Source organism: Hyperolius riggenbachi, chromosome 1, assembly GCF_040937935.1.
Source record: "Hyperolius riggenbachi isolate aHypRig1 chromosome 1, aHypRig1.pri, whole genome shotgun sequence".
Taxonomy (NCBI): Eukaryota; Metazoa; Chordata; class Amphibia; order Anura; family Hyperoliidae; genus Hyperolius; species Hyperolius riggenbachi.
Genome location: NC_090646.1, coordinates 518283345 through 518307057, shown reverse-complemented (window position 1 = coordinate 518307057; position 23713 = coordinate 518283345). Strand labels below are relative to the sequence as shown.

General features: G+C 46.4%; 1 protein-coding gene and 1 long non-coding RNA gene across 2 annotated transcripts in view; one reads left to right on the top strand and one right to left on the bottom strand.

Moving 5' to 3' along the window:
* The window catches only part of RHOF (ras homolog family member F, filopodia associated), a 105414-nt gene that overhangs the window by 2486 nt on the left and 79215 nt on the right, over positions 1–23713 (bottom strand). Inside the window, exon 4 of the mRNA XM_068244974.1 lies at positions 21402–21536. Within this exon, the coding sequence (XP_068101075.1) occupies positions 21402–21536 (135 nt within the window). The remainder of the gene's footprint in view (positions 1–21401; positions 21537–23713) is intronic.
* The window catches only part of LOC137524764 (uncharacterized), a 56147-nt gene that overhangs the window by 27023 nt on the left and 5411 nt on the right, over positions 1–23713 (top strand). Inside the window, exon 2 of the long non-coding RNA XR_011022775.1 lies at positions 21471–21557. This is a non-coding gene — a long non-coding RNA (uncharacterized lncRNA). The remainder of the gene's footprint in view (positions 1–21470; positions 21558–23713) is intronic.

The window sequence follows — 23713 nt, the reverse complement described above, 5'->3', positions numbered from 1 at the left end:
ACGCAGGGTTGAAGTGCTTGGAGTCCCCAAAAGCGATACAAATTATTATTATCATTACCAGTTGCCAGGCATCCTGCTGACCTGTCAAGTTTCAGTAGTGTGAATTACACACCTGAAACATGCAGGTGGAAAATGCAGTCAAAGTTGAAACCTAGAGATGTCGCCTCAGGTACACTTTAAGTCGAACATCTAATCTGCATGCTAGTTTAAGGTCTACGACAAAGTATAAGGCTACGTTTCCACTGTGGCATGAAATTTTTTTTTTATTTTTATTTTTTTATTTTTTTGGGATGTAAAAAAGATTTTACTAAAGAAAATGTGCTTGTAAATTTGTATGCGTTTTATGCAAATTTTCATACGCCCAAATATAACATAATAGGCCTAGTAACAGCTTAGGGCCTATTTACACTACATGCGGATTCTGGGTGCAAAACACTGACTCCAATGAATGACTATGGGAAATCTGCACCAGAAAAATTGCGTTTAGTGGAAACGGGCCCATAGGCATTCATTGGAGTCAGTTATCTGCATCCAGAATCATGACTGCAGACAACTTCCTGTAACCATAGAAATAATGTGAATTTTCACACAAATAACGTGAAAATAGGCATTGCTATTCAAAGTATTGTATACAAATCGTACGCGATGTCAAAAAAAAAATCTGAGGTCCTGCATCATTTTTTTTAAAGCGTATGAAAATTTGCATTGAATGGAAACAGTCCATTACCATTAGCTGCCAAATCGATGCAACTTTTCTGAGAGAAAAATCTGACACAAAACGCACAGGTGGAAACCTAGCCTTAGAGGCAGAGGCTCAGCAGGCCAGCCAAGCAATCTGCAATGTTTAGGGCCCGTTCACACTACACGCGTTTCCAGCCGCGTTTTGGAAACGCGTGCGGGTGGCCCGACACGCACAACATCAGACAGTGCATAGAGTGCACTGTCTGATGTTCACACTGCATGCGTTCCGGACCTGTGCGGTCCGGGAACGCATGCTGCACGCAGATTTAGCAAAAACGCGCGGCTGTCCCATTCACTTTTCAGTGATGGGATCAGCCCCGCAACGCATACAAACGCGGATGGCGTGCGTTCGTACGCGTTGCGTTCCACATGCGTGGCCATCCGCGTTTGTAATGTGAAATGGCCTCTGTAATGAAAAAAACTCCCCTGGGGAGGTACTCACCTCGGGTGGGGGAAGCCTCCGGATCCTATTGAGGCTTCCCCCGTCCTCCTCGGTCCCACTGCGGCGGAGAAAATCCTCCTGGAGAGGCGGCGATGTAAATATTTACCTGATGGCTCCAGGGCAGGCGCAGTATCCACTCTACCCATGGAGATAGGCGAAAATAGCCGATCTCCCTTGGGCCGCTCTACTGTGCAGGCGCAAGTCGCCTGCGCAGCATAGCGGACCCGATGGAGTTCAGCTATTTTCGCTCATCTCCGTCAGAAGAGCCGCAACAGCGCCCCCGCTGGAGACCGAAAAGGTAAATATTGCACAGGCTGTCAGATTTGTCGCCTGTGCGTTCGGGGGGCTGCAGCGAGATCACCGTGGGACACAGGAGAACGGGGGAAGCCTCGATAGGGTCTAGAGGCTTCCCCCACCCGAGGTGAGTACCCCCCAGGGGAACTTTTTTTTTCTCAGTACAGGTTTTCTTTAAAAAGAAACAAAATATAACAGCCACTTTGTCTCCCTCTCAGATCAGTCGGCCTTAAACTAGCAGGGATGACTGCAGTCGTCATGGGACAATTATACAAACCGTAAACTTTTGCCTAAAATGATCCCAAGCATTTTCTTTGCGCTGTAGTACAGAGGTCCTCTCAAATAAGAGGCCTTCTAGCAGTGTCTGTGTATTCGTGTCAGTGCAGTGGTTGTGCGTGAGGAGAGATGCAGGAAGGAAGTTACCGTATCGCCATTCTTACACACTGAAAGCCATGCGCAGCTGAATGAATTCCAAGCTTCTGTGTACAGTGTCAACACAGAACAAGGACATGCTGCAATAACCACCCATGTTCAGGGGTATTTCAACAACACCTTTCTTCCTGTGACTGCAAGCTGACGCACCATTAGCAACTAGCACTTCTGCTTCTTAAAATCAGAACTTCCTTTCTGCATAAAATTTGCTGTTACCTTTAAAGCAGAACTAACAAAGTAAACAAAAAGGCCCACTCTGCATACAAATGACATAACCAGAGGTTATGTACAGTGAAAACTGCTACACCAATCGTTACAACCGGCAATTCAGATTTGCAAACAGAAGTCTGGTTATTGTGTGATCTGCAGTATCACCAATAAATCAGACACTATACCTGATTATATGGTGATCTGGAGAATCACTAATAATGCAACTATAGCCAACAAGGTAATCGCAAGTGTACAGTGCTTGGTGAAACAGTAATACTGATTAGTTTGGCAAAACCTCACCAGAGGAGCTGGTGGGTACTATAAGTAAGGAACCTCACCAGTGACAAGGGCTCACTGGTGAGTAGAGTGGTCAGACAGATCAGTTCAGCAACAGAAAGGAGGATACAGTACAAAATCGGCAGGCAGAAGGATAGAGGAATTTCAGGCAGAGTCAGCAACAGGATCAGATGGGCAAAGGGTACAGAATCTGATAGCGTAAGAGTAGTCAGAAGAGAGCCAGAGTCATATACAGATAATCAAGCAATAACAGTAGTAATAATTCCTAGTCCTGTGTGAAATCCCTGGTTTCTTCCCAGACCAAAGCACACCGGAACTATCTAAGGCAGCCTTTCTCAACCTTTCTACCCTGGAGGAACCCTGCAAATAGCTTTTGGATCTCAAGGAATCCCTGCAAACATTTTTTTTTTGATCTCGAGGAACCCCTGCATTTATTTTGCAGGTGGCATGGTCTTTAAAAGTATGTGTGGCTGTTTATTTCACTACCCTTATTACACTGCCACTCATTATACTGCCTCCTAAGCCACTAATTTAGTGCTTCTTGTTACAGTACCACCTATTATAGTGAGCTCCATTATACATCCCCACGATGGGGGAAAATGCCAAGGAACCCCTGCAGAGTACTCAAGAAACCCTGGGGTTCCAGGGAACCCTGGTTGAGAAAGGCTGATCTAAGGTCTGAGTGCTCACACGAAGCATTCGCAACAGCAGACAGTTTGCAAGTGATTCCCGGAGGCTTCAGAAGCGGAGGAGACCCCTCGGCCACGCCCATGCCCCTCAGCCAATCCGAGCTGCCGAGAGTCTCCCCTGATGTCAGCCGACCGGCAGGCCAGCTGACGCGCCTCCTCCCCGCATAAAGGCCCTGTCTGTGTGTGCGCGCGTGACAAAGCCACTCTATGAGCCACTGACAATCCCCTCGGCGTGCTAGACGCCGGGGGACAGGCGAAACGCCCGACAGGAAAACCGAAGCAGATGCGGGGGCATCCTGACTGCCCGCAGCTGCATCTCCACAGAATGTTACACCGGTACTTCCAGAGACAGAAGCAGCTTTATGAAAGAAAAGTGGGGCATAGCGGAAGGTGAGCTACACTCCTGGCCATCCCTATTAAATCAGGAAAGCCATTGTCACATTACACCAAAGAGGCAGTAGGGAGGCTTGATAGGTCAAAAGGCAGACACCTGACTCTGCTTTGAACACGCTGGGTGGCTCTTTGCCAAGGCATCAGTGTCAGGAATATACTGGGGTGCTTATGATGTAAGGATAATATTTTCCTGTCTGCTATGTACTTCAGATGCGTATGTATGGGTGGTCATCTGGCTTTGGGGAAGCTGTACTTGTCTGTGTGACAGTGTGGAATACAATTACCCTCAGTTCCTCTGAGAGCAGGGAGCTAATTAGAAGCCCCATTGTCCCATTATACAAATCAGGACAGAGTCAGGGAACTTCAAAGGCTAACAAAGGACTCTAGAATTTACATCTGACAGGCCTGCTGGGATGTAGAGGAAGCCTTAGTCAATTGTCACCTGGAGTGGGGAAAAGACCTTTTTGATGATCTGAAAACTGAGACAGGAAAGGTTTCAAGTGGCATATTACAGGAAAGGGTATGACGTGCGTTATGTATGGACTAGGCCTCTGGAAATCCAATTATGACTGAGGATGTAATTAAAAACTAGTTCCTCCCCAAGGAAGTTGCAGCCCCCAGGCGTATCTCACAGTATAAAATAGCAGCTAGAATAACCACAACTAGTAGTTCTTGGAGGTAGCTCACACGGCTAGAACTAACCTGGTTCCTGACCAGAAGTGCGTACCCCCGCAACAACGCCAGATCGATACGCTGGTACGTTTATTTCCCCGTTTATTTTGGTAAGCAAAATCGCTTTGTGTGTATTTTTGTAACTTTTATCTTTGTAACTTTTTATTTTATTTGTTGTAATCTTTTGTATATAATCTGTTCTGCATTGTTCCACGTTTTATGGAATATTAAATCGTTATTTAATAAGCTTGACTTCTGCTGTGCTAAACTAACACTCATAGCCTAGAAGAGATTGAAGTGCAACTGTGTATAGTCCATGCCTAATTGTATGCTGGAGCAACTCTACCATATGAAATTGTAATTGCATTGTGTGTGGGGGCGATTGTCATATGTTGGCCTAAAGCGCGCAGCTGACCCAACGTACGAAAAACGCCAGTGCGAGTAGCGACAGCAGAGTGGCTAACAGTATCGTTCGGAACGACTGTTAGTGGGTTTTTGCTTCACTACAGTGTAAGATTGCAACCGTGTATGTGATGGGGTTGCGTGGCGTTCCCGTATTCGGCCTAAGCACAAAGCTGATCCGAATACGAAAACGCGGAGTGCGCGCTGAGGACTCGACAGCAGAGTTGAAGTGTCTAGCGAACAGCTAGTGGTGGCAGTAAGAGGTGTTCTGAGGGGTCCCAGCCTTGTTTTAGCTTGACTAAGGCTGCTTCCCCTCTCGATCTGGTCAAACCCGCAGTCGGGAACCGTATACGCAGGCGTGCCGCGGGCCGGTTCCTGACATAATTGGCTGGCAGTGGTGGGAACGTTTAGTACATTAGTACACAGTTTAGCTCGCTATTTTGAGTACTAAAGGCTGGAAGCTTGGTAGAAGCAACTAGCCTACAGAAGTCTAGTCAGTGCAGAATCTATAAACGTTTTTTTTTTTTTTTTTTTTGTTCAAGGATACACACTTGGTATTTTGCTTTCCCTTCCCCCTTTTTTTTCTTTTTCTTTTTGCAACACGATGGCTCAGAAAGCATCCAGCTATGCAAGGCAAAGCAAAGAGATAATACTCAATCTGTGTGAGCACAAAGGCATCGAGACGGTGAGCGGCCAGACTAAGGAGCAGTTAGTTCGTGCCCTCGAGGAGTATGATGAGGCAGAGCACGTCAGCGGATGCAGCTCACGACACGCCAGAGGAGGAATCGCTCCTGCCACAGAATGCGAGGGGAGACGATGTCCTGGACGATCCACCAAGCAGGGAGATGACATCTCTGGAAGCTGATCTACAGCTACTAAACTCGGCTGAACCTGAACTGCGCCTAAAGCTGATCCTACTGCACCGACAGGCAGAGGAGGGAAGAGCTGAACGGCGACACCAAGCCGAGAGGGAGCAAGCTGCACAGCGACTCCAGGCCGAGAGGGAAAGAGCTGAACGGCAACACCAGCTGGAGCTGGCTAAACTTCAGCAGCAGAACCGGTCTGCTGGACCCGCAGAACGCGAAGGTGAGCGAGTCCACAGAATCCCCCTGGATAAGTTGCCCGCTATGGACAAGGACTCTGACATAGACACTTTCCTACAGGGGTTTGAAAGGACTTGTCGGCAGTATGGGGTGCCCCGTGAGCAGTGGGCAAGATACCTCACACCAGGGCTGAGAGGCAAGGCCCTGGAGGCGTTTGTGAGTCTCCCCCAGGAGGAAGAAACAGACTTTGAGGCGATTAAGAAAGCCATCATTGCGCGATACCACCTCACGCCAGAGGTGTATCGAAAATGTTTCAGGACAGTGCAGCGAGGTCCTAATGACAGTTACCTGGATCATGCGTGCAACCTGCGCACTGCCTTCCAGCAGTGGCTAAAAAGACTGTCAGTGGAAACCTTGGATGCCCTGCAGGAACTGATGATAAAAGACCAGTTCCTCCACACGTGTCCTGTTGAGGTCCGGCTGTTTGTGCTGGATCGAGAACCAAAGACAGTAGATGAGGCTGCAGAAGTGGCCGATTCGTACACGGCCCATAGAGCACCCGAGTCCCGGAGGACTACTACGCCCAGCTGGAGAGGAGAACAGATTGCTAAACCTGTTTCACCCAGCACCCAGAGGAGGCAAGCACCGCTGTCTCCTGGATTCAGGCAACCAACCACTGACACTCGGAAATGCTTTGTACTGTATGTGACAGGGTGGGTCATATCAGCACGACTTGCCCAGAGAGGAAGAGGGAGGCCCCAAAATCCAGTGAGGCCTCAAACCCCCGTGAAGTCCCAACTGCTCTGTGTGCTACCAGGAATGCCACTGGCTATGCAGAGAATCTGCAGCTTGTCACGGTTGGGGGTACAGTTGCCACTGGGCTGAGAGACACAGGAGCAGAAGTGACTCTCATACATCCCCAGCTTGTGAACCCAGAACAGTACATACCTGGGAAAATGATTGCTGTCAGAGGAATTGGGGGTGTCACCCTAGCAATACCCACCGCCTTGGTCCACCTGGATTGGGGGGCCGGCAGCGGACTGAAAGAAGTTGGGGTGACTGACAAAATCCCCACCAACGTTTTGCTGGGTACTGACCTGGGACGGTTAGTGGCCCGGTATGAGCCTACTCCAAACCCTGTGGAGCCCGCCTCCCCAGCAGAAGTTCAGGACTCTTGCAAGGTACTGTGTGATAATGCTGGGCAAGTGGGGAGTGCTGGCGAGGCCCCAGGGGCTACGGACTGTATACTAGGAGCCAGCCCTAGTGATTCTCCAGTGCCTAGGCCTGGAGTGGGACATGTTGATCCGGAGAATGCAGAAACTGATGATGTCCTTTATGAAGCACGGACTATCGAGGCGATCGATGAAAGAACTGTTGATGCTACTTGTGAAGTGCTGAGTAGCAATGTGTGTAATGATACAGATAAGGTGGATGTTTTATGTGATGTCCCAAATGACAATATGTGTAAGGCGGATAATGCTGATGTCATATGTTTTGTGCTACATAATGCTGTGTGTCAGGTGGACACTCCGTCGGCTGCAGGAGTAACCAGCAGGGCTCGCTGGGCTGCAGCAGATGGATTGCCCACTGAAGGGGCAGACGGCACCAGGCCAGGTCTTCCCCCTTCAGATGTTTTTAAGACCAAAGGTGATGTGGTTTATGATATGTGTAATGTGGGCGCTCCTTCAGCTGCCGTGGTAACCCGCAGCGCTAGCGGGTCTACAGCACAAGGACTGTCCACCGAAGTGGCAAATGTTACTGGGTCAGCCACATCCAATTCGGAACCTGGCCTTGAGGGCCCAGGAGCCTCTCCGTCTGCAGCCTTCCTGGAATGTGTGACAGGCAGCACTGAGCTCTCTGGGGCTGTTCGATTTGACAGCAGCCTGGAAGAGCTCAGGGGGCTAGCCAGCAGGTCACCAGCTGGGAGGGGCGGGCTGAGAGGGTTCTGGGAAGTTATTCCCTCTGAGCTGTCCGAAGGGGAAGAGGCAGACCAGCAGATAATCGTTCCCCAAAGGGACCGAGAGATCGCTCCGGCCACTATAGAGAAAGTGCGTGTAGCGACGGTTGGAACCCTTCCCCAGCTGCAGCACTGTCTCTATGGTCGCGAATTCACGGTTGTCACGAACTCTCATTCCCCTGGTTGATTACGTCAGGTTGTCAGGGGCAATGACACATTGCAGCAACCTGACCTAGCTTTCCAGTCCTGTAGCTTGAAACTAAGGAGTTAACCCCCCCCCCCCCAGGCCCGGCCGTCAGTGTCGGCTTTGGCAGGACGATTCGTTAGAATCATCTGCCGGCGCCATCTGGAAGAGGGGGCGTGTCAGGAATATACTGGGGTGCTTATGATGTAAGGATAATATTTTCATTTTCCTGTCTGCTATGTACTTCAGATGCGTATGTATGGGTGGTCATCTGGCTTTGGGGAAGCTGTACTTGTCTGTGTGACAGTGTGGAATACAATTACCCTCAGTTCCTCTGAGAGCAGGGAGCTAATTAGAAGCCCCATTGTCCCATTATACAAATCAGGACAGAGTCAGGGAACTTCAAAGGCTAACAAAGGACTCTAGAATTTACATCTGACAGGCCTGCTGGGATGTAGAGGAAGCCGTAGTCAATTGTCACCTGGAGTGGGGAAAAGACCTTTTTGATGATCTGAAAACTGAGACAGGAAAGGTTTCAAGTGGCATATCACAGGAAAGGATATGACGCGCGTCATGTATGGACTAGGCCTCTGGAAATCCAATTATGACTGAGGATGTAATTAAAAACTAGTTCCTCCCCTCCCCAAGGAAGTTGCAGCCCCCAGGCGTATCTCACAGTATAAAATAGCAGCTAGGATAACCACAACTGGTAGTTCTTGGAGGTAGCTCACTAACCTGGTTCCTGACCAGAAGTGCGTACCCCCGCAACAACGCCAGATCGATACGCTGGTACGTTTATTTCTCCGTTTATTTTGGTAAGCAAAATCGCTTTGTGTGTATTTTTGTAACTTTTATCTTTGTAACTTTTTATTTTATTTGTTGTAATCTTTTGTATATAATCTGTTCTGTATTGTTCCAAGTTTTATGGAATATTAAATCGTTATTTAATAAGCTTGACTTCTGCTGTGCTAAACTAACACTCATAGCCTAGAAGAGATTGAAGTGCAACTGTGTATAGTCCGTGCCTAATTGTATGCTGGAGCAACACTACCATATGAAATTGTAATTGCATTGTGTGTGGGGGCGTTTGTCATACGTTGGCCTAAAGCGCGCAGCTGACCCAACGTATGAAAAACGCCAGTGCGAGTAGCGACAGCAGAGTGGCTAACAGTATCGTTCGGAACGACTGTTAGTGGGTTTTTGCTTCACTACAGTGTAAGATTGCACCTGTGTGCGTGTGTGGGTGCGTGGCGTTCCCGTATTCGGCCTAAAGCTGACCCGAATACGAAAACGCGGAGTGCGCGCTGAGGACTCGACAGCAGAGTTGAAGTGTCTAGCGAACAGCTAGTGGTGGCAGTAAGTGTTCTGAGGGGTCCCAGCCTTGTTTTAGCCTGACTAAGGCTGCTTCCCTTCTCGATCTGGTCAAACCCGCAGTCGGGAACCATATACGCATGCGTGCCGCGGGCCGGTTCCTGACTATCAGGATGAGAATCTAGCATGTGTACAGCCTCCTGATGCGTCGCCAGGACGAGCTTCAGTTACCTTTATTGCTGGAAGTCACTCCATTGTCCACTTCACCCACTTTAAAAACGCAAGACTTTAAAGATTTAGTGATATAAGTGGCATTGTAGACGTTAATCTAACAACCACAAAATAATGGAAACCAGCGTATAAATGAAAATGTTGATTCTAGGTTATCTATAGGATTTGTTCAGACCTGTCCATTTTCATAGTATCCATTGCGGCAGTGGAACATAACATGCAAAATGGTGCTGGAAATTTGGGTGCGCCGCCATAGGCCTTAATGTGGATTACGGCTATAGCAGCGCTCAGAAGGTAATTTGGGCACCAGCGAAAGACGGAGTCAAAATTACTTTAAAGGACAACTGTAAAAAGAGGGATATGGAGGCCACCATATTTATTTCCTTTTAAGCAATACCAGTTGCCTGGCAGCCCTGCTGATCCTTTGCCTCTAATACTTTTACCTACAGCTCCTGAACAAGCATACAGCAGATCAGGCGTTTCTGACATTGTCCTCGATTCATAAACAATTACCGCATGCTTTATCGCCAAAGCGGTAAATTACCGCATGGTAGGTTGTTGATAGTGGATTCATAAAATTTTACGCCTGTTTTTACGCATGTTTTACCGCATGCGGTAATAGTGCGGTAATGAAACCGTTGTTTGTGTCGGTAAACTAAATGAAGTTAATTCATGAAAAAAAAAAGGGTGATAAATAACGTGCTGTTATCGCCAACAAAGACCTGGCGAGTTTGCTCTACACAGTAGAATTTTAGGTGACAAATGGAGCCCTTTCAATTTACCGTATACACTTGAGTATAAGCAAAGTTTTTGGGACCGAAAAGGTGTCCCAAAAGTGGGGGTCTTGGCTTATACTCGTATCACTAACTTGAGTAGTACTGCCTGTGCCCCCCCTCCCCCCCCCCCCCCCGAGCTGCATGTGGTGTGTGTGCAGTCCCCCAGTTGGAGCTGTGTGCGGTGCTGTCTGTGCCGGCATGCGATTTCCTCCTTCCATGCTAAAGCCACGTGAGCCGCCGTCACCCGCTGAACCTGTGTGCGGTGTGTAAGCTGTATTCTCCTCCCCCCAGATATGTGTTCAGCTGTCCCCCGCCGGAGCACTGTATCAATCTCTGCAATGCTGCTGGCATGTGCCCCCCCACGCCAGAGTGGTGTTAAATTGTATTACTGTATTTGCTATTGTATTACTGTACATTGTATTATTGTATTTGCAGAGTCCTCACTCACTTCATCTTTTCCTCGTCTGTCCGTCCGGGGTCTCTAGGATCCCCTGCAGTGGCGCATAAAATGTGACGAGCCACCAGAGGGCATCATACAGATGAGACGGACAGACGAGGTGAAGATTCCAGTAGTGAGGACTCTGCAAATGCCAGGTAATTCAACTTCACACCGCTCTGGGGTATGGGGGGGGGGGGGGCACATTCCAGCATCAGCGCACAGGTGAATACAGCGCTCCGGTGGGGGACAGCTATACATGTGGCTGGGGGGGGGGGGGGGGGGGATAATTTCCGGCACAGACAGCTTTACACAGGTCCGGTCTGGTGATGAAATTGCATGCAGCTCCGGGGGGTGGGGGTTTGGGGGAAACTGCATAGCCTAAAATGCAATGCACGCAGCTCCAGCAGGGAGGGAGGGGGGGCACAGCTGAACAACATGCCACACAGCTTTGGCAGCGGGACACAGCTGCACATGTTCACATGCAGGGGGGGATGCAGGTTATTGAATTCAAATATAAGGCTTAAAACAATCAACAAGCTTTACTGTAAAAAACTTCCTTCAGACCTGTCAGCTACTGGGTCACTAGTAATGACCAGAGATGGATTAAGATGTAATGGGGCCTTAGGCAGGTAGTAGATGTGGGACCGCTTTGTAGTCTTTTTGGTAAGCTGATGTGGAGAAAGGTCAGAGAAGGTGGCTGATGGGCCCCGACACCCTCTAGGCCCCAGGTTGCCTGGTGTGGATGATTCCTAGGAGATCCTTAGTAGGTGTTGCTCTTCCTACCCTCGACTTATACTCTGGTCAATCATTTTCTCCTGTTTTGTTAGGTAAAAGTTGGGGGGGGGGGGGGGGTCGGCTTATACTCAAGTATATACAGTAATGTTATTGAATTTTTAAGGATACAGAGGAGGAAGGGCGGTTGTAATATCACTCAGGTTTTTAGAAATTATACAGCGCAAGATAATTTATAAGAATAATTTAAAAAAAAATATTTTATAATAGGTCACGTGAGTCTAAATTTGCCCACTTCTGCCCAGCATGCACCTTGTCATTAGGAAGTCAGCGACAAACTACCGCACTCAGCAAATTATACCGACAGCTTTCCGCACCACACCGCACACTTACCGACTGCTATCGCAATCATCTCGCACTCTGAGGGTTTTTGCAGTGAATTCATAAAAAAATTCATTTACCGCTAGCGGCAATTTCCCGCCCTTCTCTGAACTACCACACTCACTTTTATGAATCAATGCCATTGTCGGCTCGGACAAGTTTAGCTGCATGCTTGTTTCTGGTGTTATTCATACACTGCTGCAGCTAAATAGATCAGCAGGGCTGCCAGGCAAATGGTATTGTTTAAAGGGAACCTTAATTGAGAGGGTTATGGATGTTTCCTATTAAACAATACCAGTTGCCTGGCAGTCCTGCTGATCTCTGGCTGCAATAGTGGCTGAATCACACACCGGAAACAAGCATGCAGCTAATCCAATCTGACTTCAGTCGGAGCACCTGATCTTCATGCTTGTTCAGGGGCTGTGACTAAAAGTATTAGAGAGACAGGATCAGCAGGGGAGTCAGACAACTGGTATTATTTTAAAAGGAAAAATCCATATCCTTCTCAGTTTAGGTTCTCTTTAAAAAGGAAATAAATATGGCAGCCTCTACATACTTCTCACTTCAGTTGTCCTTTAAAGACAGCATCATTTGGTTGACAGCAACAAGTCTGTTTTGAGTCCATGGCGTCCTGGAGAGAGAATAGTATTTAATGCCGCCAGGACTTTTTCAGGAGCAGGGTGAGCAGTTTTTCGGCTTCACCCTTCGCCCAAATTTCCCACCACCATTTTTGCATGAATGTGTAGTGGAATGTCCCGTCTTGCACAACTTTTCTGGACGCTGCATAACTATGCTTATGGACACAATGAAAGTCTATACAGTAGAAACTGGCTGCATCCCATCTCACCAGTGCTTTTACAGGAAATCAAACGTGAGGAAAAATATCAAAAATCCACCTCAGCCCCTCCTCTCCCTTGCTGTCAAAACACGTAATGCAATGGACACCAACCAATACAAAATGTATATTGACAAACACAGTGGCACTGTTAAACTGTACATGCTACTAATCCGGCATAGTGTGAACCTAGCCTTAAGGTGACCCCTGAGACAAGTATTGTACATACCTGCGGCCTACCTCAGCCCCCTCTGTGCAGATCGCTCTTGCACTGTGGTCTAAATCATCCTATATTCTTCTGTAGCAGCTTCAGTCTTCACGGGCAGTCGGGCGGTACTGCGCATGTGTGGCCCACGGCCGCCCTGCTGCACTCCCATCGTCAGGAGCATTCTGCGTGCAAAACGCTCTTAGCCATGGGAGCCAGACGGGGAGCGCTCTTGGCCGCACTGCACTTGCACCGACTGGACCTGACTGACCGCGGAGACTGGGCTGCTACGGGAGAATCTAGGAGCCTTTAGACGAGGGAGCGATGTGCGCGGAGGGGGCTGGAGAAAGCCCCAGGTATGTGTACATTTTTATGCCCCCTCGCCTCAGGTACACTTTAAGCCTGGTACACACTTTAAATTATTATGCTAGCCAATCACTAACCACCTTTACCACCTCCATGTAGTATGAAAAAAAAATTTTTTTTCTCCTTTTCTTTTTTTTGTTCTTGCAAACTCTCAGCAGCGATAATACGCCATATCCCAACCAGAAATTGGCTTCATCAGCACCTTCACTTGTTGGGTAAATAGTTGCATCATGGTTTGCCATATCTTTTATTTAGTAATCTTATTTGAATTAGAAAAATATTAGAAATCTAGTAAAACAATACAAAGTAATAACAGATTACTGTTCACTCCATGTAGTATGAGAACTTACCTACACAGGCCTCAATTCACGGAGCTTTATCAAACACTTTATCAAACGTTTGATAATTTACCTCATGGGTAAAATCTAATTTTGAATTCTCTCAGGTGTTATAGATTTATTGAATGTTTTATCGATAAAACATGTGATAAATATATAATACCTTAGTGAATTCAAAATTAGATTTCACCCATGAGGTAAATTATCAAACGTTTGATAAAGTGTTTGATAAAGCTTAGTGAATTAAGACTAATATCTGTACATAGCATTCAAAATCTAACGACTCATGAAGGCAGAAAAATTGGTCAGTGATTGGCCAATTTATAATTGAAAGTGTGTACCAGACTTTAGCTGTGTTTGCTGTGTCTCTCCTCGCACCCCACATGCACTCTGCGCAGGCAAACAACTGAAATGTACAACCTTTTAAGGAACACACTTTCAGTTAACATAACATAATTAAGGTTTAACTTTAGGCAAAATTTTATATGGATTTAACAGCATTTCATGTTAATTCTGTGTGAAGTCTGTTTGTAAAACTGTTCACTTACAAAATAAAAATAAAGCTGACCGAGCAATCACTCTTCCCCGTATGGTGGGGAACAGTTTTTTTTTTTTTAAATTAAAATAACACACTTAAAATGCTTTATTAAATGCATATACAAATGTCATACCACAACTGGTGCTTTAACCACTTGCCGACCGCCCACTAGCTATGGGCGTCGGCAAAGTGGCATGCCCAGGACCACATAACGCCGATGGGCGTCGGGTCCTGGGACTCTATCTGGTCGGGGAACGCGCGCTATGATGCGCGCGCATCCGCCGGGCAATAGGCTCCGCCCATCCGCTAAATCAACCCCCCCGGCCGACCGGAAGCGCCGGCAGGTTGTTAACCCCTTGATCGCCGCAATGGAAGCGTATAATACGCTGTGTAATGTATACAAAGCGTATTATACAGGCTGCCTCCTGCCCTGGTGGTCCCAGTGATCGAGGGACCACCAGGGCAGGCTGCAGCCCTCCCTGTCTGCACCCAAGCACACTGATCTGCCCCCCCCTGCCCCCTGATCGCACACAGCACCCCTCAGACCCCCCCCCCTGCCCACCCGCCAGACCCCTGTTTGCACCCAATCACCCCCCTAATCACTCATCAATCACTCTCTGTCACTATCTGTCAATGTTATTTTTTAGATTAGGTCCAAAACTGCCCCTTGGGGGATCCTGATCACCTCCCCACACCCTCAGATCCTCCCCGGACCCCCCCTCCGTGTACTGTATACATCTATCCTCGCCTGTCAATCACCTGTCACTGCCACCCATCAGCTCAGACCCTAACCTGCCCCTTGTGGGCACCTGATCACCCGCCTACACCTTCAGATTGCCCGCAGACCCACCCTCAGATCACCTCCGAAAGTGCATTGTTTACATCTGCTCTCCCCTCTAATCACCCAGTGATCACCCATCAAACACCCCGTCACCACCTGTCACTGCTACCCATCAGATCAGACCCTAATCTGCCCCTTGCGGGCACCCAATCACCCGCCACACCCTCAAATAGCCCCCCAGACCCACTCTGATCAACTCGCCAGTGCACTGCTTGCATATATTCTCCCCTGTCATCACCTACTGATCACCTATCAATCACCCAGTCACCCCCTGTCACTGCTACCCATCAGATCAGACCCTAATCTGCCCCTTGCGGGCACCCAATCACCCGCCCACACCCTCAGATACCCCCGATCACCTTCCCCAGTGCATTGCTTGCATCTATTCCCCCCTCTATTCACACCCTGAGACACCCATCAATCACCTCCTGTCACCCCCTAGCACACCTACCCATCAAATCAGGCCCTAATTTGCCCCGTGTGGGCTCCTGATCAGTCGGCCAAACCCTCAGATCCCTCTCAGGCTCCCTTCCGATCACCTCCCCAGTGCATTGATTGCATCTATTCTCCCCTCTAATCACCCACTGAGACACCCATCAATCACCTCCTGTTACCACCTGTCACCCCCTAGCACTCCTGTCCATCAGATCAGGCCCTAATCTGCCCCCCTGCGGGCTTCTGATCACCCGGCCAAACCCTCACCCGCCCCACCGCAGTGACAGAATTTTTTTCTGATCACTGCTGGTACGACTTAATTGTGGCTGAGACCAACAGTTATGCCACACAATACGCAATCGCCAATCCAAGAAGCTACTATGCCCAGCCTTTTCGGTGGAAGCCACTCCAAGTTAATGAACATAAATTTTTTGGGGGCCTTTTTTCTTAACATGGGTCTAGTCAAAAAGAATGTATTGCGGTCTTATTGGTCTATGCACCCAATACATCACATGCCTATGCAGGGCTGGATTTGTACTCTTTACCACCCTAGGCCACTGTCATCAGCTGCCCCCTTTCAGTATAAGTAGCAAGATGACCTCCCCCAGTATATGTAGCCAGATGACTCCTCCCCCCTTTATCTCCAGTATAGGTAGCCTGATGACTCCTACCCCCTTTCCCTCCAGTATAGGTAGCAAGAGGACTTCCTTAATTCCCCCCACACACACACACACACCTTTCAGTATAGGTAGCCAGCTCGCCTTCACACCGCAGCAGCCATCAATGTCACTTATTTCTCCGCTCATCTCCAGTGCAGAAGCTTCATCTTCCTTTCCATCTCCAATGCTGCTCAAGTCCATAGCCACCGGCCACAATGCAAACCTGCACAGTGAGCAAGGTGACTGCTGCACAGGCGGCTAGCAGCAGAGTACCACGGTCTCCCATCTCCCTGCATTGCAGCATTTGCAAACCTCCTGCTTTGGTGCCCTTCCTCCTGGTGCCCTAGGCCTAAATCCGGCCCTGTGCCTATGTTCTCTGCTGCCCTGTCCAGGTCACGATTTAAAGAGACACTGAAGCGAAAAAAAAATATAGGATATAATGAATTGGTTGTGTACTATGAATAATTACTAGAAGATTAGCAGCAAAGAAAATATTCTCATATTTTTATTTTCAGGTATATAGTGTTTTTTCTAACATTGCATTATTCTATAATATGTGCAGATTACACAACACTCAGCATTAAAAATGAGTCTTTCAGAGCAGTCTGTGAAGTAATGAACTCTCCTCTAGCAGAGTAAAAGTAAACAGTTCAATTACAGTTTAGATAATAAAAGTCAGATAACAGCCCTCTCCATGACTAAGTTAGTCGGAGAGCTTAATAGCTTTTTTGCATAGAGATAACAACTGGAGTTTCTCAACTCTTCCTGTACTGGAAACAATTAGACTGATGTATCTGATCTTAATGTTTTTTTCTTAGCTGTACTACACATACAAATCATATCATTTTTTTTCGCTTCAGTGTCTCTTTAAGAACATCCTGCGCTTCCTGCACTTCCTGCACTTCAGTGCCAATACAACCTGTCATCTAAGAGGCCACCCTGCTTATGACTGGTTCCACAAAATTCGGCCCCTCAGACTACCTGTCATCAAAATGTGCAGATGCTTATACCCCTGAACAGTCATTTTGAGACATTTGGTTTCTAGACTACTCCTCACGGTTGTGGGCCCCTAAAATGCCAGGGCCGCATAGGAACCCCACAAGTGACCCCATTTTATAAAGAAGACTCCCCAAGGTATTCCGTTAGGTGAATGATGAGTTCATAGAAGATTTTATTTTTTGTCAAAAGTTAGCGGAAATTGATTTTTATTGGTCTTTTTTTTCACAAAGTGTCATTTTCCACTAACTTGTGACAAAAAATAAAATCTTCTATGAACTCACCATACACCTAACGGAATACCTTGGGGTGTCCTCTTTCTAAAATGGGGTCACTTGTGGGGTTCCTATACTGCCCTGGCATTTTAGGGGCCCTAAACCGTGAGGAGTAGTCTAGAAACCAAATGCCTCAAAATGACCTGTGAATAGGACGTTGGGCCCCTTAGCGCACCTAGGCTGCAAAAAAAAGTGTCACACGTGGTATTGCCGTAGTCAGGAGAAGTATTATGTTTTTTGGGGTGTATTTTTACACATACCCATGCTGGGTGGGAGAAAAAGCTCTGTAAATGACAATTTTTTTATTTTATTTTTTTTACACACAATTGTCCATTTACAGAGATATTTCTCCCACCCAGCATGGGTATGTGTAAAAATACACCGCAAAACACATTATACTACTTCTCCTGAGTACGGCGATACCACATGTGTGGCACTTTTTTGCACCCTAACTGCGCTAAGCGGCCCAAAGTCCAATGAGTACCTTTAGTATTTCACAGGTCATTTTGAGACATTTGGTTTCAAGACTACTCCTCCCAGTTTAGGGCCCCTAAAATGCCAGGGCAGTATAGGAACACCCCCAAATTACCCCATTATAGAGAGAAGACACCCCAAGGTATTCCGTTAGGAGTATGGTAAGTTTATAGAAGATTTTTTTTTTTTGGTCACAAGTTAGCGATACTCACCATACTCCTAACAGAATACCTTGGGTTGTCTTCTTTCTAAAATGGGGTCATTTGTGGGGTTCCTATACTGTCCTGGCATTTTAGGGGCCCTAAACCGTGAGGAGTAGTCTTGAAACCAAATGTCTCAAAATGACCTGTGAAATCATAAAGGTACTCATTGGACTTTGGGCCCCTTAGCGCAGTTAGGGTGCAAAAACCAATTTAGCACCCCCCAAAATGCCAGGACAGTAAATACCCCACAAATAACCCCATTTTGGAAAGTAGACATCCCAAAGTATTCAGGGAGTGGCATGGTGAGTCCGTGGCAGATTTTTTTTTTTTTTTTTGTCACAAGTTAGCAGAAATGGAAACTTTTTTAATTTATTTTTTTTGTCACAAAGTGTCATTTTCCGCTAACTTGTGACAAAAAATATCTTCTATGAACTCACTATGCCTCTCAGTGAATACTTTGGGATATCTTCTTTCCAAAATGGGGTCATTGGGGGGGTATTTATACTATCCTGGAATTCTAGCACCTCATGAAACATGACCGGTGCTCAGAAAAGTCAGAGATGCTTCAAAATGGGAAAATTTTTGCACCATAGTTTGTAAACGCTATAACTTTTACCCAAACCAATAAATATACACTGAATGGTGTGTTGTTTTTTATCAAAGACATGTAGCACAATACATTTGGACAAAAATGTATCAAAATTTTACTTGATTTGAAAAATGTCAGCACAGAAAGTTAAAAAAAAATCATTTTTTTTGACACAATTCATGTCTTTTTTGATGAATATAATAAAAACTAAAAATCGCAGCTGCAATCAAATAGCACCAAAAGAAAACTGTATTAGTGACAAGAAAATGAAGTAAAATTCATTTAGGTGGTAGGTTGTATGACCGAGCAATAAACCGTGAAAGCTGCAGTGGTCTGAATGGAAAAAAAGGCTCTGGTCCTTAAGGGCGAAAAGACTGTGGTCCTTATGTGGTTAAAAGAGACGGCTGTATGAGAAGTGGTTAGGGGGTAACGCAATAAATGTGCTCTGTAGTGTATGCACATGGGAATGGCCGGACTAACAAACATACTATATCGTAGTCCATAAAGCAGATTTATAGGTGGTTAATCTGAAGCGTGTTAAAGGGAACCCGAAGCAAGTAAAATTATTTAAAGAAAAAACACTGCAAATGTAGCTGCAAATGAATATTGCATACTAGCCTCAACCTCAATTCCTCTCAGAAGCTCAGCATTTTCTTCTTACGGTGATCCCTTCCAGTGATCCATATATCAGTAGCTGTCAGTTACAACTGAATGTGCAAGATAATGTCCATGTTTCCCTATGGCTCAAGTGTGTGATATTACAGTTTAACAGTGTGCCGAGCAGGAAGCGGTTATGGGGTAATGGCCATTTTTTTTAAAATGGAGGATGGAAAATTCCATTGATCACAGTGGCCAAATGGGACGCAGGAGAGGAGAAAGATTGAGGAGTAAACTACACAGGAGGCAAGTATGACCTGTGTATGGTTATTTTGACTTTTTATTTTCAGGTTAGTTTCTCTTTAAAGGAATACTGTAAGGGGGACGGGGGAAAATGAGCTGAACTTACCCGGGGCTTCTAATGGTCCCCCGCAGACATCCTGTGTTGGCGCAGCCGTTCACCGATGCTCCAGCTCCGCCTCCGGTTCTTTTCTGGAATTTCTGACTTTAAAGTCAGAAAACCACTGCACCTGCGTTGCCGTGTCCTCGCTCCCGCTGATGTCACCAGGAGTGTACTGCGCAGACACAGACCATACTGGGCCTGCGCTGTGCGCTCTTGATGACATCAGCGGGATCGAGGACACGGCAACGCAGGCGCAGTGGTTTTCTGACTTTAAAGTCAGAAATTCCAGGAGTGAACCGGAGGCGGGGCCAGAGCATCGGTGAGTGGCTGCGTGGGCACAGGATGTCTGCGGGGGACCATTAGAAGCCCCGGGTAAGTTCAACTCATTTTCCCCCGACCCCCCTACAGTATCCCTTTAAGGAATAAAATCACATAATATAGTTTCATGGCATATTCCTTACCAGACCCCCTGAAATGCTTACTTCAGCTATTGAAGACCACAGACAGACCACAAAAGGTGTTAAACAATATCACTTGCAAATAAAGCAGTAGTGAATCACTTATCCAACAATCCCGTAAAACAAGGAACACAATAAAAGCCTAATCTGCCTTTGTTGCAAAGAATGCTTTCATTCGCTTACAACTCCCATAATCCGCAATGAGTGCTTTATAAGAGTCAGGATTAGAAGTACAGGGCAGCACCAAGTGCGGGACACCATGACAGCCCACGCAAGGGATACACTGGAAACGGTGCTTCACCAGTGTACTTGTACCATTCTGGGCCCTATATATGGCCAGACATGCCAGAACATTGAGGTTTCTATGTAATGTTCATATTGGCCTGTTTAAAAAAGTGGAAGAAAACTAAAAATACTGCCAGTTACAGCAACATCACTATATAGCCACAAATGCATCATTTATTACCATTTTAATGGGTTTGCCATATTTATAAATTAAAGGACAACTGACCTGAGAGGGATATTGAGGCTGCTAGACACATTTCCTTTTAAACAAAGCAGAGTGCCTGGCTGTCCTGCTAAAACTCTGCATCTAATACTTTTAGTCATAGAGCCTTAACCTGGCATGCAGATCGATGTTTGACATAACTTCAACAGCATTTATCACGTGCTTGTTTCAGGTGTGTTATGCTACTACTACTAATGCTTGAAACATTGCCAGGCAACAGGTATTGTTTAAAAGTAAATAAACATGGCAGCCTCCATATCCCTCAGGTCAGTTGTCCTTTGATAACAAAAAAAGTAGTAGTGTCTAGTAAATTCTCCAGAAAAAAAAACACAAAAATCCTCAGGACACTGTACATTACCAATCATCCCTAGATTGATGTTTGAAATGCTAAACATTACCCAGAATACCTAGCTTCACTCCTGACAAGGTTAGGCTTTTGTATGCATAGTGTGTTATGTTTTGTTTTAACCACTTGCCATCAACAACACAGGTCATCTACCACCTCATCTGTGACTTCATCTAAGCCCTTTGGAATCAATGAGCACAGTACACTTGCTAGCACAGGCCTGTGCTCATTATTCCCTGGGGTCACTAAAGACTAATCAGGATAGAACTTCCTACTGACTGAAAACAACACACCCTCCGCTAGCCATCCTATGATTGTGGCTCTCCCAAGTCCCATACTTCAGTTGGCCTCAGTTCAGCATCTCCCAGGTCAGTACTTCAGTTTTCTGACCAGCTGGCCAACACAATCATTAATAAAGGGGTACATGCTATAATAATGTTAATCACTGCTGGAAAGCACCCAGTCATAAGTAAGCCATATAGTAATACACGAAGTACAAAATCTCTCTGTGGAGGCAATTAAAATCTTTTCAAATGGAATAAAACAGTAGATGGAAACTAACATGCTGCATAGCCTAAATTAAGTAGATTGCACTGTAAAGGCTGCTGTGAATCCTGTGGAAATCATCTCCCAAGCAGCACTAGTTCTGTGTGATCTATGCCTGTGCTGCAATGAGAGTGCTTGAACAGGATAAGGAATGCCCTATTACCTGATAGTAAGTGATTGGCTCTTGCTGAGAGGACTTCAGTTTACGCAATCGTTCTTTATCCATACGCAGGTCTGTTTTACAGCCAATCAGCACTATAGGCACTCCTCGGCAGAAGTGATGGACTTCAGGATACCACTAGAAAACAGCAAAGCAACAGTGAGTGAGAATCTGCAAAATGTGAGCATGACTTTTCTGCAAAGCATCCTGCTGCATCCCACCGCATTTGTGTGTTTGCCATTTGTATGTTTTTATATTGTATAACTGCTTATAGACAGTTTTAAAATTAAACTTTTAAAGAGAGTCTGAAGCGAGAATAAATCTCGCTTCAGACCTCAAATAGCAGGGGCACGTGTGCCCCTGCTAAAACGCCGCTATAGTGAGGCTTAACGGGGGTCCCTTCACCCCCAAATCCCCCTCGATACACCCGGGGAGCGCTTCCTGGTTGGGGCAGGGCTAACCGCCGCAGCCCTGCCCCACGCGCGTCTGTCAGCGCGTATCTCCGCCTCTCCCCCGCCCCTCTCAGTCTTCCTTCACTGAGAGGGGCGGGGGAGAGGCGGCGATGCGCCGCTGATAGACGCGACTGGAGGCAGGGCTGCAGCCGTTAGCCCTGCCTCCAGTAAGCAATAAATCACGACCAAATCTGCGACCAAGTGTTGCAGTGGTCTTTTTGGGGGTGAAGGGACCCCCGTTAAGCCGCGCTATAGCGGCGGTTTAGCAGGGGCACACGTGCCCCTGCTATTTATGAGCTCTGAAGCGAGATTTATTCTCGCTTCAGAGTCTCTTTAAGTTTAATTATACACATACAGTGGCTGATACCAAGATGCACAGAAACTGCAGCAGAAATGAAGTTAAGCTTAATTGAAAGATCCCATCTTGAAAAAAATGAGCCATCAAGCACTTACTGGTTTTTCATTAAATATCAAAGAGGGGTGGGAGAAGGTCTTACCAACAAAAGCCATACATTGTGTGTATATACATATATACACATATACATATATACACACACACACTGTATGTATGTATGTATGTATGTATGTATGTATGTATGTATGTATGTATGTATGTATGTATGTATGTATATATAAACACACAGTTCCTTCTCAAAAAATTAGCATATTGTGATAAAGTTCATTATTTTCTGTAATGTACTGATAAACATTAGACTCTCATATATTTTAGATTCATTACACACAACTGAAGTAGTTCATGCCTTTTATTGTTTTAATATTGATTTTAGCATACAGCTCATGAAAACCCAAAATTCCCATCTCAAAAAATTTGCATATTTCATCCGACCAATAAAAGAAAAGTGTTTTTAAAACAAAAAAAAAGTCGACCTTCAAATAATTATGTTCAGTTATGCACTCAATACTTGGTCGGGAATCCTTTTGCAGAAATGACTGCTTCAATGCGGCGTGGAATGGAGGCAATCAGCCTGTGGCAGTTCTCAGGTTTTACGGAGGCCCAGGATGCTTCGATAGCGGCCTTAAGCTCATCCAGAGTGTTGGGTCTTGCGTCTCAACTTTCTCTTCACAATATCCCCCAGATTCTCTATGGGGTTCAGGTCAGGAGAGTTGGCAGGTCAATTGAGCACAGTAATACCATGGACAAACCATTTACCAGTGGTTTTGGCACTGTGAGCAGGTGCCAGGTCATGCTGAAAAATGAAATCTTCATCTCCATAAAGCTTTTCAGCAGATGGAAGCATGAAGTGCTCCAAAATCTCCGGATAGCTAGCTGCATTGACACTGCCCCTGATAAAACCATCAAGGACCAACACCAGCAGCTGACATGGCACCCCAGACCATCACTGACTGTCGGTACTTGACACTGGACTTCAGGCATTTTGGCATTTCCCTCTCCCTAGTCTTCCTCCAGACTCTGGCACCTTGATTTCCGAATGACATGCAAAAGTTGCTTTCATCCGAAAAAAGTACTTTGGACCACTGAGCAACAGTCCAGTGCTGCTTCTCTGTAGCCCAGGTCAGGCGCTTCTGCCGCTGTTTCTGGTTCAAAAGTGGCTTGACCTGGGGAATGCGGCACCTGTAGCCCATTTCCTGCACACGCCTGTACACGGTGGCTCTGGATGTTTCTACTCCAGACTCAGTCCACTGCTTCCGCAGGTCCCCCAAGGTCTGGAATCGGTCCTTCTCCACAATCTTCCTCAAGGTCCAGTCACCTCTTCTCGTTGTGCTGCGTTTTCTGCCACACTTTTTCCTTCCCACAGACTTTCCACTGAGGTGCCTTGATGCAGCACTCTGGGAACAGCCTATTCGTTTAGAAATTTCTTTCTGTGTCTTACCCTCTTGCTA